This window comes from Pleurodeles waltl, chromosome 8, assembly GCF_031143425.1.
Source record: "Pleurodeles waltl isolate 20211129_DDA chromosome 8, aPleWal1.hap1.20221129, whole genome shotgun sequence".
Classification (NCBI taxonomy): domain Eukaryota; kingdom Metazoa; phylum Chordata; class Amphibia; order Caudata; family Salamandridae; genus Pleurodeles; species Pleurodeles waltl.
In genome coordinates this window covers 87,078,197-87,093,977 of record NC_090447.1, presented here as the reverse complement: position 1 = coordinate 87,093,977, position 15,781 = coordinate 87,078,197, and the positions used below count along the sequence as shown (strand labels likewise).

The window sequence follows — 15,781 nt, the reverse complement described above, 5'->3', positions numbered from 1 at the left end:
AAGGAGGAAATGAAAGAGAAGAATACAGTTCTTAGAAAAAAATGGAAATAAAGGAGAAATCGTTGGTTACCAGTTGTCAAACCTCCCTGATGTCAAATGTTATGCCAATGTTGTTCTAAATGTACTGTTTGCATTACCTCATGTTGTGTATGCAGTTGAACAGAAACAACAGAAGACATTGTCTTCTTCACTGTGTGTTTTGTTGCACATTTGTATAGTACTAGAATCAAAACACATTGTGTGTCACATATTTGAAACATTGTAGATATATCTAGTGGATCTGTATAGTTTACACAAAACACTCAAGAGGATGCTCAGGAGTTTTTAATGGTGATGTTTGCTGTTTTAGGAGAAGAGGAAATACCTATTGATGAGTTATTTGTACTTAGCTACTTATGAAATTATTAGTGTGAAGATTGCTCATCAACACCAAGTATAGAAATAGAATTGGAGCATTTTATTGATGTAAGATTACCGGACTGCAAAACTGTGACATTTGACAGATTGTTGAAAAAAACTACTTAAAACATTACATGCCCAAATTGTCAAACAGATCTTGTATCAACATTCTGTGTCGGAAGAAGTACCAAGTATCTTATTTTAATGCTACAATGATGCAAAGCAGATGGCAGTAAATTGGAAACTGAGATTAAAAACTTTAAAGCACAACAGATATCTATTTCTGGAAAAACAACATATATTACTATTGCTATCATATTTCATGAAGGGGTTAGTGTTACATCTGGTCACTACACTGTCTAAAAAGTAAAAGTGGATGGACAGAATGTAATGAAATTCCAGCAAAGATTGCCTTTTAAGTTACCAAATTATTATATTTTGTTTCTGGAACCAAAGTTATACAGAGGATTACAGTTGTAAATGTGGTATAGTGTAGTTGTACTAAATGCATTATCAGTATTTATGACATCATACGGCCTACCAGGGGTGATGTCTTTATGCGGTTTTCCATATGCTGGTGTGCATTATATATTTATTAGTACTTCTAATGATGGTCTCATTTTAAGCATAAGTTTTTTTTCAATTATAGAACAAGTATAGGTAAAACAATCACTAAACAAATTGTAGTGAGTGCAGTGCAGTTAAGCTTATTACAGTAACATAGTGTATGATTCTGTTTTTTTCTACAATTTATATGATTGTTTTTACCCATTGCTCAAAAATGATTCTTTATACAGCACATCAATTTTGTTCTATAAGTACAGAACCTGAGGACAGAATAAAAGGAAAAATGAAATGCTTATTTTTTATTATGGCAGCATTACAGCATGATAAATCTGAAGTGATTTCTTCATATTATGATGTTATGGACTGTTGAAATAGTAAGGTTAATCTGTAATTTTATAGACTGTAATACAAATTCATATTTTCTTTTTTTCTTTTTAAACAGATCAGTGGTACCATTTATTGATGTAATGCAGTTTAATAATTAGTTCTTTCAGTTTGCTCCATAACATTATATTGTCAGGGTGTTCGAAACTACAATTAAAAAAACACACCACTTACAAATTCCAAAACCTACTTATAGTCTCATACAGCAACTCACACACCCACACACAAATCGATACAGCCACACACACACCCAGCCACACACCGATAGAGCAAATAACACTCCCACTCACACGCCGATGCAGCCACTCACACACCCAGCCACAAACTGATACAGCCACTCAAACATCCACACACACACTGATATAGCCTCCCACACACCCATTTCCATACAAATACAGCCACTGACACACCCAGCCACACACCAATACAGCCAATAGCACACCCAAACACACCGAAACAGGCACTCACACACCCATTCACACACAATAAAGACACCTACACACCCACTCACACATCAATACACCCATTCATACACCCAGCCACATATTGATGCAGCCACTCACACACACAATCACATACTGTTACAGCTATTGTCACACACACCGATATAGCCAGTCACACACACAGCTACACACAAATATAGCCACTCACAGAACTACTCACACACCCAGCCACACACTACTATAGGCACTAATACAGCCACTCACACACTGATACAGCCACTCCTACTCCCAGCAACACACCAATTTAGCTGATGACACACCCATTCACACACCGATACAGCCACTCACAGCCCTAGCCACACATCGATACAGGCACTCACTCACTCACCCATTCACACACCAGTACAGCCACTTGCATACAATACAGCCACTCACACATGCATTCACACACTGATGCATGCACTTACACACCCACTCATATCGATGCAGCCGCTGTCACACCCAGCGACACACTGATAAAGCCACTCACACATGCAGCCTCACACCGATACAGCCACTGTCACACCTAGCCATACATCGATACAGTCATTCACACACCTGGAAACACATTGATACAGACACACACACATTCGGCTACACACTGATACAGCAACTCACACACCCAGCTAGACACAAATACAGCCACTGAAACAACAACTCACACGCTGATACAGCCACTCACACACTCACTCACATACCGATACCGTCACTGACACACTCAGCTACACGCCAATACAGCCACTCACACACTCACACAGCCACTCACACACTCAGCCACACACTGATACAGCCACTCATACATGCAGTCACACACTGGTAAAGCCACTGACACACCCAGCCACACACTGACACAGACACTGACACAAGCATGCACACATCAATGCACACACTGACATATGTAGCCACACACTGATACAGACACTCACACACCCAGGTAGACACCAATACAGCCACTGACACAGCAAAGCACACACCGTTACAGCTAATAAAACACCCAGGCGCACTGATACAACCTCTCACACACCCATTTCCAGACCAATACAGCCACTGACACACCTAGCCACACACAATACAGCCACTGACACACCCACTCACCCAACGATACAGCCAATCACACACACAGCCACACACCAAAACAGACACTCATACACCCATTCACACACTGATACAGCCCCTCACAGACCGATACAGCCACTCACTCACCCATTCACACACAATAAAGACACCTGCACTCCCATTCACACATCAATACAGCCATTCATACACCCAGCCACATATTGATGCAGCCACTCACACACACAATCACATATTGTTACCGCCTTTGTCACACCCATTGATACACAGATATAGCCACACATACTCTCAGCCACACACCATTATAGCCACTCACACACATAGCTACACACAAATATAGCCACTCACAGAACTACTCACACACTGATACACTCAGTCACACACCCAGCCACACACTACTATAGGCACTAACACACCCAGCTGCACACCCACACAGGCACTCACACTGCCTCTTTCACACTGATACACCCAGCCACATGCTGATAGAGCCACTCACACACCCAGTTACACACTAATACAGTTACTCACACACACAGTCACAAAATGATACAGCCAATGCACCCCCAGCCACACACTGATAAAAGCACCTACACACCCACACACACATTGATACACCCACTCATACACCCAGCCACACAGCGATACAGCCACTCAAACACCTTCACACACACTGATACAGCCACTGACACACCCAGGCACACACTGATATAGCCACTTACACACCCACTCACATATTGTTACAGCTACTAACACCCAGCCACACACCAATATTACCACTGATACAACCACTCATACATTGATACAGCCATTCACACACCTAGACATACACCAATACAGGCACTCACACACCCATTCACACACCAATACATCCACCCACACCCCAATACAGCCCCTCATACACCCATTCACACACTGATACAGACACTCACACATGCAGCCACACAATTATACAGCCAGTCACACATGCAGCCACACACTGATACAGCCACTGCAAAATCCAGCCATACACTGATACAGCTACTCAAACACCCAACCACATGTGGTTACAGCCACACACACACTCAGCCACACAAGGATACAGCCACTCACAAACAGCTACACACAGATGCAGCCACTCACACAGGTACTCACACACTGCTACACCATCTCACACAACTCACACACTGATGTGAGCACTGACACATGCATTTAAACACTGATACAGCTCCTGAGACACCCAGCCACACACCCATACAGGCGCTCATTCACCCACTTAAACTCTAGTACACCGACTCACATACCCAGCCATTCACTCACACAGTCACTCACACACCCAGCCATACAACAGTGTAGCCACTCATACAGAGTTACACACAATACAGCCACTGACACACCCAGCAACACAAACCAGTACAGCCACACACAAACACCAAGGCACACATCAATACAGCCACTTAGACACCCTCTTCCGCACCAATACAGCCACTCACAGACTCAGCCGCACATGATACAGCCACTGATACAACCACTCACACACTGACATAGCCACTCACAGCCCACCCATATGCTGATACAGGCACTCAGACACCCATTCACACACTGATTCAGTCACTCAAACAGCCACTCACAGACCCATATAGCCACTCACGCACCCTTACAGCAACTGGCTAACCTAGTTTGACACCCACACAAAAACGGACACACCCATATAAGCAACGAAACACCCAGTCAAACTAATTTATATAGACATATAGAAACAGGTATTCATACATTCACAAACATGTAACTTATAAAGTTTTTTTTCAAACCAGAAAAGGTGGTTACAACAAGAACCTTTGTTTTTTTGAGTTTTAAAACTCTTTTCTGCTTTTAAAGATTTTTTTTTTTTTTGGTGTGTTTTCTGTTTTTATAAATGGCAACTGTAAAAAATAATCTGTGAAAACAAAAAACACAGAACTTGTGCAACAAGTTAAAAAAAAACTTACATTAATGGCTTCTTGCAGCCCCAAGTACAGCAGCAATGGACTCTTCTCCCACAGCGAACACTTTGTTGCACACTTTGCAAAGTGTACCCATTTGTAACAGTTCTGTAGCTCTTGTTGGCACTTGTGTCGCAAATTCAAGTGGTAGTACATCCCAGGTGCTACGTGTGCCACAGTATTTGTTAAAGGCTGTGCTGCATCATGCTGTTTCTGTGTCCTTGCCAGGTGTCGAGGATGGATAGTTTTTAAATGTTTAAGCATGGAAATAGTGCCATGTGAGTGGGTTTTGGATGTACCCCTTGATAAGATCCTCTTGTACAAATTACATTGGACCTGCTTTCCAATAACTTTTTTCTCACTGGAGGGAATCCAGAAAAATAGCCATGCAAATGACTCCTTTTTTGGCTCTGGATGGTCTTCATCGGAAGAACTGTCTGTGTGGTGCTCATCCGGCTGCTGACTGCCTGATGATGCCATTGTAAAACACAGTGCAGAAAAACACCAAGAGAAATTACAGCTATACAGCTCTATCTAGAAGGTGTTAACTGTAAAACCACATCCAAAGGAGAAAAAAACTGGGAAGGACTTCCTCTACAGAAGCATGAAAGGTGTTTTAACCAATGAAATCCCTTTGTTGCTGTATCACATGGGATTTGCAGGGGCGTAGAGACGTCACTGTGAATCCAGATATTTGCATTAAAACTCAATTCTAGTGTAGAATTACTTATTTTAATATGTTTGTATGTCATTTTATTAAATCACTTACCTCGAACATCAATTGTATAGTCTCTATATATGTTTTTAAGAATTGCTAAAAATCACGCTGACTCTGTGGATCCTCCGCAGTATCGAACTACCAATTGGGACGGTTTGCAACGGATTAGCGGATCCAAAAACTATGAAAAAAACACCCCATAATATTTTGTTTTTTACAGCCTGCCAAGTCCCACAGATCTCGTGTTAGGCAAAGTATGGGGAGAAATGCAATTGTGACAGAGTAGTAGGGAGTGAATGAAGTGGGCTGAGGGTAGACAGTAAAAATAGGTGGATGGGAAGCAAAACATATTGGGCCCTGCTAGCCTAGGCAGGCTCTTGGCTGTTCCTCTATGCTTGATTCTTCACAGTCTAGGATGTAACCAAATAGGCTCCCAGTTTCAGCTTTCAATACTATGTCCCTCATTATGACCCTGGCGGTGAGTGATAAAGTGGCGTAATACAATCAACAGGCTGGTGGTAATTACTGTCAAATTATGACCATGGTGGAGAAAACTCCCATAGACAGCCAATGTACCACACCAACCGCCAGGGCATTAACAACACTGACCACAGCGGTAGCCAACAACAGCCAGGGGAAAGACAAAGTACCACCCACCATATTTTGACCTTGCAATCCGACACAATTTCCGGGGTGGTACAAACGTCATCAAAAGCCTGGCGGAAAAACATCACAGAAGAGCAAAGACTCACCATCGGAGTCACAGGAAGAACAACACTGCCATGGAACCGGAACTGCAAGTCACCTGATGCTCATCTACGTCATGATCCACCGGGAACACCAACATCGACAAAGACGATGACGGTGAGTACAGCCACCTAGCACACAAGGGAGGGTGGGAGGAAAATGAGAGTGACACACACGCACAACACACACCAGACACACACACACACCATATACACAACCAGCTGCAGACAAAAAACAATGGCACACGATACATGACAGAATAATGCAAGGACAACAAGAATGCAGTAATGAGAATGTATTGATATAAACAGCTACCAAATGAACCAATTGTACGAAAAACAGATATGTACAAATTTACACAAAGGGCCAATGCCCAGTCCAATGTACTAAGGGCTGCCATGGCCACAGGGCAGAGTCCAAGGCCCAACTCAAATCCTGACTTCATCTGGATAGAACTCTGCAGGGGCATCAGTTTGAAAGTGGGCAGGCACTTCAGCGGTTGGGGGGCACCTCAGCCAAATATGGGAACAAGCCCACTAGTTCTGGAGGCAGCTCCATGCCCATTTCTCTTTGCTGTGGAGTGCAAGGCCACAACCTCCCAGGTGGGTGACTTTCCCACTGGTTCTGGAGGGGTCTCCATGCCCATTTCTCTGTGCTGGGGAGTGCAAGCCACAGTCTCTGGAGTGGGTGACTTTCCAACTGGTTCTGGAGGGGGCTCCATGTCCATTTCTCTTTGCTGGGGAGTGCAAGGTCACAATCTCTCAGGTGGGGAACATGCCCACTGAAGGGGGCCCTTTGTACAGCAGTCCCTGGAGGGTGGCCTGCATGGCTTCCGCTGGTGGTGATGGGTGCACTGTGTCATCTAGAGGTGAGGGCTGCACAGTGTCAGCAGGTGAAGATGCCTCCTGGGCAGCCTCTGCTGGAGGTGAGGGCTGCACTGTGTCGGCAGTTGGAGGTGCCTCCTGGGCAGCCTCTGCTGGAGGTGAGGGATGCACCGTGTTGGCAGGTGGAGGTGCCTCCTGGGCAGCCTCTGGTGGAGGTGAGGGATGCACTACCTCACCTCGGGGGGGTCCCCATGACCACTGGTGGTGGCGGTGGTGGTGTCATCCTGACAGCCTCTGCTGGAGTCGAGGGCTTCTTCCCCTTCATGAAAGGAGGCGTTGGATCCTTACTCTTCATAGAAGGAGTCGAGGGCTTCTTCCCCTTCATGACTGGAGGTGCAGGCTTCTTCCCCTTCATTTCAGGAGGTGTGGGATCCTTAACCTTCCTGGCTGGTGGAGTGGGATCCTTCACAGATTTGCAACCACGACTATCTGGTGCCACCATTGTCCGTCATGGAATGTTTGGCTGAGGTGCTGGGCTGGGTCGTTGGGAACCTGCTCTTACGGGCAGGATGGGGGGACGGGGAGGGAAGAGGTCAAGTTGGGCAAGGAAAAGCTTCTTAGGGACGGTGGGGTGGGATGAGGGAGGAGGTATGGGAGTGGAGGTTGAGGAAGTGGTTGTTGGAGGTGTATGTCTGCTGGACTTGGGTGCAGGTGCATGGCCAGTGTGCTGATGTGAGGTGGATGGCTGTTGGGTGTCTGAGTGCTTGCATTTGTGTCCTTTAGGAGGGGACAACAGACAGGGTGGGAGAGGACATAGGGGATGCATGCATGGATGTTGTGGAGGTGTCCGCTATTGAGGTGTGTGTGCTTCATGGTGTGGTGATGCTGGTGGTGGATGTTGATGTAGTGCATGCAGGTGTGAGTGTGGACGGGACTGTGAGGGAGGTGGAGGAGGAGGAGGAGGAAGAGGAGACAGTGGAGGCAGTGGATGTGGTTGTGTCTGCAACTGCCTGGTGTTTGAGTGAGTGCTTGTGGGATGAACTGTGGTTCCTGTGTTTGACCATGCCACTCTTGTGTGTTGTCTTGTGTGTAAGCTTGTCTGTATGTGTGCATGGGATGGGTTGGGGTTGGGGAGACTGGGCCTGGGAAGTGGTAGTTGGAGGGGTGACGATAGGAACAGGGACAATGGCTGCCATCAGAGAGGAGACCAGAGCCTGAATCGATCTCTGTTAGCTCGCCAATCCAAGTGAATGCCCTCCAGGAATGTATTGCTTTGCTGCATCTGGGATGCGAGCCCCTGGATGGCATTCACAATGGTTGACTGCCCTACAGAGATCGATCTCAGGAGGTCAATAGCCTCCTCACTCAGGGAAGCAGGGCTCACTGGGGCAGGGCCTGAGGTGCCTGGGGCGAAGGAGATGGCCACCCTCCTGTGTGAGCTGGTACGGGCAACTCGCTGAGGGGCTACTGGGAGGGCGGTGCTGGTACGGGGTGGTGGCTGTACCTGCAGCTTGGGTGGTCACAGAGGTGTCTGCCACCACCAGTGAGCTTCAATCGGAGGAGGTATCTGAGTTTGTGTTGTCACCTCCTGTCTCTCCTCACCCTCTGTCCCACTGGTTCCCTCGGCGTCAGTGGACTCTGCCTCCTGGATCCTGTGGGATGCAGCTCCCTCTGTCGCCAAAGACCGATAATGACTAGTACACTAAGCATGAGCATTTTCGCTCAATTCCAGCAGCGTTTTCACCTCGAAATCGCCATTTTCGTCCTGCACTCGTGGCTCCCATTTTATACACGGCAGCCATTTTTAAAAGTTGCCCTCACATAGGCTTATAATACAGTCAGATTTGATTCCAAGGACACGTACACCTTGATTGACTTTTCTCTGACCTGGGCAAGCTGGAACCATTGCCTCAGGTCAAACCTGTTTGGTCAGTCCCTCTCCCAGTGGCCGAATCAGATAGCATCAAGGCACACCATGCCATAAAACCCTTATTATCGCTCACACACCCTGCCTAATCTTGCTCACACCTGCACCTGCTCTTTTCTTCTTACTTTACGAGGGGGAGGTGCCCGTTTTTATTGGGGGTCCACACTTATCTGATGTAAAATACTAGGCCTTGCCGGGTAATTTATTATGGGTTGGATGACATGAAATATGAGGTTTCATCATGACACTGTTTTTTCCTTTGTAGTGAAAACATGTGAATGACCAACCAAAATGTCAAGAATGTTTGCCTGAAGCTTAAAAAACTGTATATAAGGAAACCTGACTTTGCATTGAAACTCTCCTGAGAACATACAAACCGTGCTGTTGTACTTCTAGGACGCTTGTTACTTGGCTGCAGCTAATAAATTCGATCTTTGACTTCACCTAGAAGACTCTGAGTTTCTGTGGTCTGAATCAGGAAAGTACCCGAGGTCTTTGGGTGTACCCTGGCACCGCTGGGTTACCGGATCAGTACCGGTTCTGAAAAACCCAGTACCTCAGGTTCTCTTCTCCAGGAAGTGTCTTGTCAGATAGAGTGTCTACCTCAGATGTGTCTGAGTTGGTAGGGGCAGAGGCCCTGTTTAAATACCCCAATGTGCCTTTAAAGTGGGGGGAACTTCAAAGAGTGGCTTAAAAGTGCACAGGGCCCCCTTTCAGTTCAATCCTGTCTGCCAGGGTCCCAGTAGGGGGTGTGGCAGTCCTTTGTGTGAGGGCAGGCTACTGTCCTTTGACAGGTAAGTGTCAGGCTCTCCACCCTCCCAGCCCAGGAAGACCCATTCAAAATGTACATGTATGCAATGAGGCTAAGTATCCTGTATTTGGGGTGTGTCTGACTGAATGCACAAGGAAGCTGTCAATTGAACCCTGGCAGATGTGGATTGTAAGGCACAGAAGGATGTAAGTGCAGAGAAATGCTCACTTTCTAAAAATGGCATTTCTAAAATAGTAATATTAAATCCAACTCCACCAGTCAGCAGGATTTGGTATCACCATTCTGGCCATACTAAATATGACCTTCCTACTCCTTTCAGATCAGCAGCTACCACTCAAACAGTATATAATGGTAGCCCCAATGTTAGCCTATGAAGAGAGCAGGCCTCACAGCAGTGTAAAAACGAATTTAGGAGTTTTAAACTACCAGGGCATGTAACTACACAGGTACATGTCCTGCCTTTTGTCTACATAGCACCCTGCCCTATGGGTTACCTAGGGCATACCTTAGGGGGTGACTTATATGTAGAAAAAGGGGAGTTTTAGGCTTGGCAAGTACTTTTAAATGCCAAGTCGAATTGGCAGTGAACCTACACACACAGGCCTTGCAATGGCAGGCCTGAGACAAGGTTAAGGAGCTTCTGAACTGGGTGGCACAATCAGTGCTGCAGGGCTACTAGTAGGATTTATTCTACAGGCCCTGAGCACATCTAGTGCACTTTACTAGGGACTTATAAGTAAATTAAATAATCCAATTGTGTATGATCCAATGTTATCATGTTTAAAGGGAGAGAGCATATGCACTTTAGCACTGGTTATCAGTGGTAAAGTGCACAGAGCCTTAAAACCAGCAAAAACAGTATCTAAAAAATGGAGGGAGGGAGGTAGGCAAAAGGTTAGGGTGACCACCCTAAGGCTGTCAGGCCTAACAGACAGCAAGGCATGTACTGAATTGCTTAATCTTCCCAAAGGTAAGCAGTCATAGAAATAAAAAAGAGAAAGCCGCATCAAGTGTGGCACCACACAAGTATCCTAAAGTGTTCACGAAAGACTTGTCCACTTGTTCTGTCTAAGATGGCAATAAAATGATTGAATCATTATTACTCTTATCCATGCTTAGAAAGACTAAACATGTTGGCTGGTCTGACATGTTTTTAAAGAAAGATGCAGTAAAGAAGACTAGTATCAAATTTTGACTTGAGGCGGTTCCTTCTAGATTTTGTTATGCTCATGAAGCTTCTTTCTAATAAAATCAACACCAGCAAGTGTGGATATTGATAGAACCCTACTATTTTTTTGATTAAGGTAATTTATTAATAAGGTTACAAATTTTTAAGTTGGATGTAGTTAGAATGTATAAAAAAGGTATGTCTATTTGATGGGAGTAATTCACTGCCTTCTCATCAAATTATTTTGTAATGCCACAAAGTGAATAGTCACATTCTGTAATAATTTCCACCCCTCATCTCTTTGTGAGTGCAGGCATGAGGAGACAAGCCAGGCTGAATTACTATTACAGGAACCAATCATTGATTTGCTCTCTTGCTGTGTATAGCAGTGACCAGCACAATAACTGGTTGAGGCAAATGAACCCAGCAATTCCAAAGGAAATCATTGGCCTGTGCTGTGTTTCACCTGGCATCTGAACATAGTATGGGTTTGAGAGGCTTGAGGTGTCCATGTCTGTCCAGTCATAATAGGAGAACTGTCCAACCTAACTTGCATACCTGACTTCATTCCTGCTGTCTGCTAATGCTAATCAATGGGATTGCCTGGCCTGTCCTGCACATGAGCTAGGCTCTCAGTCAATGCTGTGCCACGGCTTAGGGATAGCATTTAAAAAATGTAACTGGATCATTTAAATAATTCATTTAGTGACTCATGATGGCGTGTGACTGGAGGCAATGCTCTAATGACACAATGGATGAGTCACTCCTGGAGAGGCCCCCAAGTTGGAGGCTACAAAGATAGTGTGCCATGTAATATGAGCATCTTTGATTTGGGAGTTAAACACCACCCAGTCAATAATAGATGCTAGATACTATTATAATTAAATCTATTTGGAGCTGAAAATGAAAAAAAAAATGGTGAGAGAAATAGCAGTTTATTTTGAGAAAGTAGTAGCTTGAGCAGCAAATTATAATTAAAAAAAGCCCTCTACAAAATTATTTCTGTTTTAATAAAAAAAAAAAGGAGGAATATGGTGGGGAAGAAAGTAAATGGATACTGGCTGCATAAGCAGCGCAGAGGAGAGATGAAGGAGTTTGCTGGTGTTGTGTTTAAATAAAAGTATGAATCACAAAAAGCAAAGGGGGGCAGGGAAGGACAGCCAAAGAAACAGGTAAGCTAGTTTGAGGACAACATGGAGAAGGCAGCTGTGCAGGTGAGGGTGAAGCAGCACATGGAGGGAGGGCAGATAAATTAAATCACTCCCATTAGGCGAAAGAACAAAGTAGTTGCCTGATGTGGAGGTTAGGAAGGATATAATTCAACCAATCAAAAAGATAGTAAAAAATATATTCTTCAGGTGATTGACACATACAAGAAGAGAAACTAGATTTACAAGGACGTCAATCAATAGTTAGTAACTGACTGATGCAAAGCCCAATTCAACTATTAGTGTTGTCGACAAAAGCTATCTGTAAGCGAGACCTAATGGAGGAAAGGCAGTGTGCACTGCTTGATTGGAGCTGGTGGTTGCAGGTGGAGCCAACCAACACTCATTTCTGGGGGCCAGAACTTATTTTCCCTCATCAGACATAGTCAGGAGCAGGAAAGAAAAACACCCAGGAAGGAAAAATAAAGGAAGGGAAAGATGGACCCAGATTTAGACAGCTATAATGTCCCTTTAACTTTGTTTTTTTTCAGTGAATTTCTGGCAATATGAGTGAGTTTGACATATTGTTTGCTTATGGTTGTGTGGCTGCTTCTATTGGGGATGCAAGTAACTTTGCTGTGAATTTAATATACAAAGATTATTGGATGAGTGATATGTCAGAAAATGGTAAGATGCTACAAGTTCAGAAGTTGATTGTGGCAAAATTAAACATGATTTGTCTTGTGAAAGAAGTATTGTGATGAGAGGTGATAAACGTAGATATGGTGTAAGGAAAAGCAGTACAAGTCACTACACTTCCTTACACTGCATCAGGGAGGCATTCCAAGAGTGTTTTGCTGTGGGTTCTCCTACACGAGTCCCATGGGTTTTGGTGCATTCCCAGATTTACAGGGCTTTTGTAATACTGGGAATACTAAAAGATCTTATGTGTCCACAGGGGAGGCACAACGAGATGAAATATCTTTATTTCTCCTTGTTTGTTTCTCTTTCTATGTGTGCTGCATTCTGGAGCAGATATGGTGTAAGGGGTTACAAAGTGGCACAATGCTGGCCTTGCGCCACTTTGTAAATATGGGGTGGGGAAAATGCCATCTTAACGCCACATTTGTGTAAAACAAATGACGCAAATGTGGTACTAGGGGCTTCTTAAATCTTGCCCCTTAGGTTGAAAGGAACCCTACAGACACGCTCACTTTGCTTTTGCTGGTTAATTAAGATGCTACTTTAAAAGCAGATCACAAAATCAATATGACTTGAATGAGGAAATGCTGATAATGTTGAACTTCCTTCTGAAGGCCTTCTTGATGTCTTTGTTTCTCAGGGTATATACCATAGGATTTAGCATGGGTGTTAATGCAGAATAAAGAACGGCAATAAGAGAGTCTATCTCAGAAAAAACAGATTCAGCAGGACGTATGTACATGAAAATAATTGGCAAGTAAAACAGATTTACCACAATTAAATGAGACGCACATGTTGAAAATGTTTTTCTTCTCCCCCCTGGTGAACTAATTTTCATGATAGACCATATAATTTTAACATAAGAAACTAGAATGAGAGAAAATGATGAAATTATAATAAAGAAACCAGTGGAGGACCCTATGGCAACGTTGAGGGAAGTGTCGGCACAGGCCAGTTGGAGCAGGGGTGGGTGGTCGCAGTAATAATGATGGATCACATTGGGTCCACAGAAGGGCAGTCTTGAGGCTAAAATTGATTGTATCAAAGGAGCAAGGAATCCTCCAATCCAGGAAGCAGCAGCGAGCTGAATGCATAGTTTTTTAGTCACACAGGTTCCATATTGGAGAGGTTGGCATATGGCATAATAGCGATCAAAGTACATCATTGTCAGCAGGAGACATTCTGCGGCTCCCAAGGAAAGAAACACATACATCTGTAAGATGCAACCTCTAAAGGAAATGGTTTTGCTGTTCATCAAAAACTTTGCCAGCATTTTTGGCACAGTCACTGTGGAGAAGCTGAGATCCAGGAAGGAGAGGTGACTGACGAAAAGGTACATGGGGGTTTGAAGCTTATAATCAAGTGTGGTAAGTAGAAATACAATGCCATTACCTGTGACAGTCAGGAAGTAGATGGGGAAAAAGATCCAGAAAAGCAAAATCTGATAATTCTGGAGACTTGGAAAACCAAATAGGATGAACTCAGTAACTGTGCTGTTGGTCTGATTGTGCAGTTTCCTGTTTTCCATATGTTTTGTGAGTGGCACCTGGAACAGAAATGAGTTAGTTATGACCTCACCCTGATATCTTTAGATCTGGATAAAAACACTTCTCTTATAACAAATGACATAGTGAAGTATACAAAGAAGAGAATAGCTATTCTGCCTCTTAACTTTGTGCTATTATGTGGCGAATCTGAACTGTTTCCTTTAAACAAATCAATAGACAAATTATCAGATGAGTGTTGATTTAGATACTAGAATATTCTTGCAAAGAAAGGCTTGACCGGCATTAGGTAAATTTTCCAAAACTACCATTGACTCTGCTGGTGTCATTGGCCATAGCACATGACATCATCACCTTTGTATTTTCCTCAGTGTGATACCCTAAAGGCATCAGGTATGCCTAGATGTGGACCCTGTGCTTAATGTGCAATGGGGGATAGGTTTAATCAGGACAACACTGGTTTGGATTGCTTGTATTCCCATTCAAAGGGGACTGGGTTGGGATTCTGACTGAACTATTGTTATTTGACCAGGCCAAGGATGATTTGCAAATGGCTTGTCTCTAGAGTGACATAGTGGGTGAGAAATGATGGACTAGAAATCCACTTGAGAAAAGGTCTGAAACTTTTGTATTTCATCCATCATTGTGAATCACTTCAAGCCAGTTAAACAGAACAATAGCTTTAAATATAGACACATTAACCCAAACACTGACCCCGAAAGGGAATCTCAAAAAAAGAAAATTACCCCACTGACATCAATCAATGGTATATGCTGGTTCCTCTTCTCTGCCTGGCTGGTACCCCAGTATCTCTAGCTGACACAAAAATGATTTGGCTGCATCTGGAAATATAACTGTTTGTTTACTCCTCTGATAAATGATTAATTTTCTATTCTATGTGCCTTAACTTCTCCTGTAGGTGTCTCCAAGATAGGGTCTGGGCTGTGCTTCTCATACTTTTCTCCAGATTCACACTCCCAGAGGTTTGAGATCTGGAGTCAGTGTATTCTGTGATGAAATTGGTTGACACGCCATTGAAGATATCTGAGTATGGAAAGCTGTTCATTTCAGCATACAGCTTTACAAAATGACGCCTCCTAAAATGCACAGAGCAGAAAAAAATTAATATAACCCACATCACAATGAACATAGCATTTCTCAAAGCAAATATCATAAATGGCAAAGTCAATATACCATGTAGCAAAGCCAAAGCCAAAATGATGCACAGCAGACTGAATACATTGAATGATATATAGGAAGCAATGAGGTTAACACGTCATACATTAAAAAAGAATGGCTTTTACTGAAGAGACTGGCATGTGTGAGGAGGAATATGACATGGTGAAAATAAATAATATTGTGTGCTGAAATCAATACAGCATTCAATCACACGAATATGACATATT

At 43.8% G+C, this 15,781-nt stretch overlaps 1 protein-coding gene across 1 annotated transcript; it reads right to left on the bottom strand.

Annotated features, from left to right (window-relative positions):
* Window positions 1-13,432: 13,432 nt before the first annotated feature.
* On the bottom strand, window positions 13,433-14,398 carry LOC138249480 (olfactory receptor 6N1-like). The gene has a single exon (XM_069203439.1). It carries the CDS (start codon window positions 14,396-14,398, stop codon window positions 13,433-13,435), a length of 966 nt encoding a protein of 321 aa, XP_069059540.1.
* Window positions 14,399-15,781: the final 1,383 nt, after the last annotated feature.

Bases quoted from the DNA above. Each gene is read 5' to 3' on its own strand.
- LOC138249480 (XM_069203439.1), bottom strand. From the start codon at position 14,398: ATGGAAAACAGGAAACTGCACAATCAGACCAACAGCACAGTTACTGAG.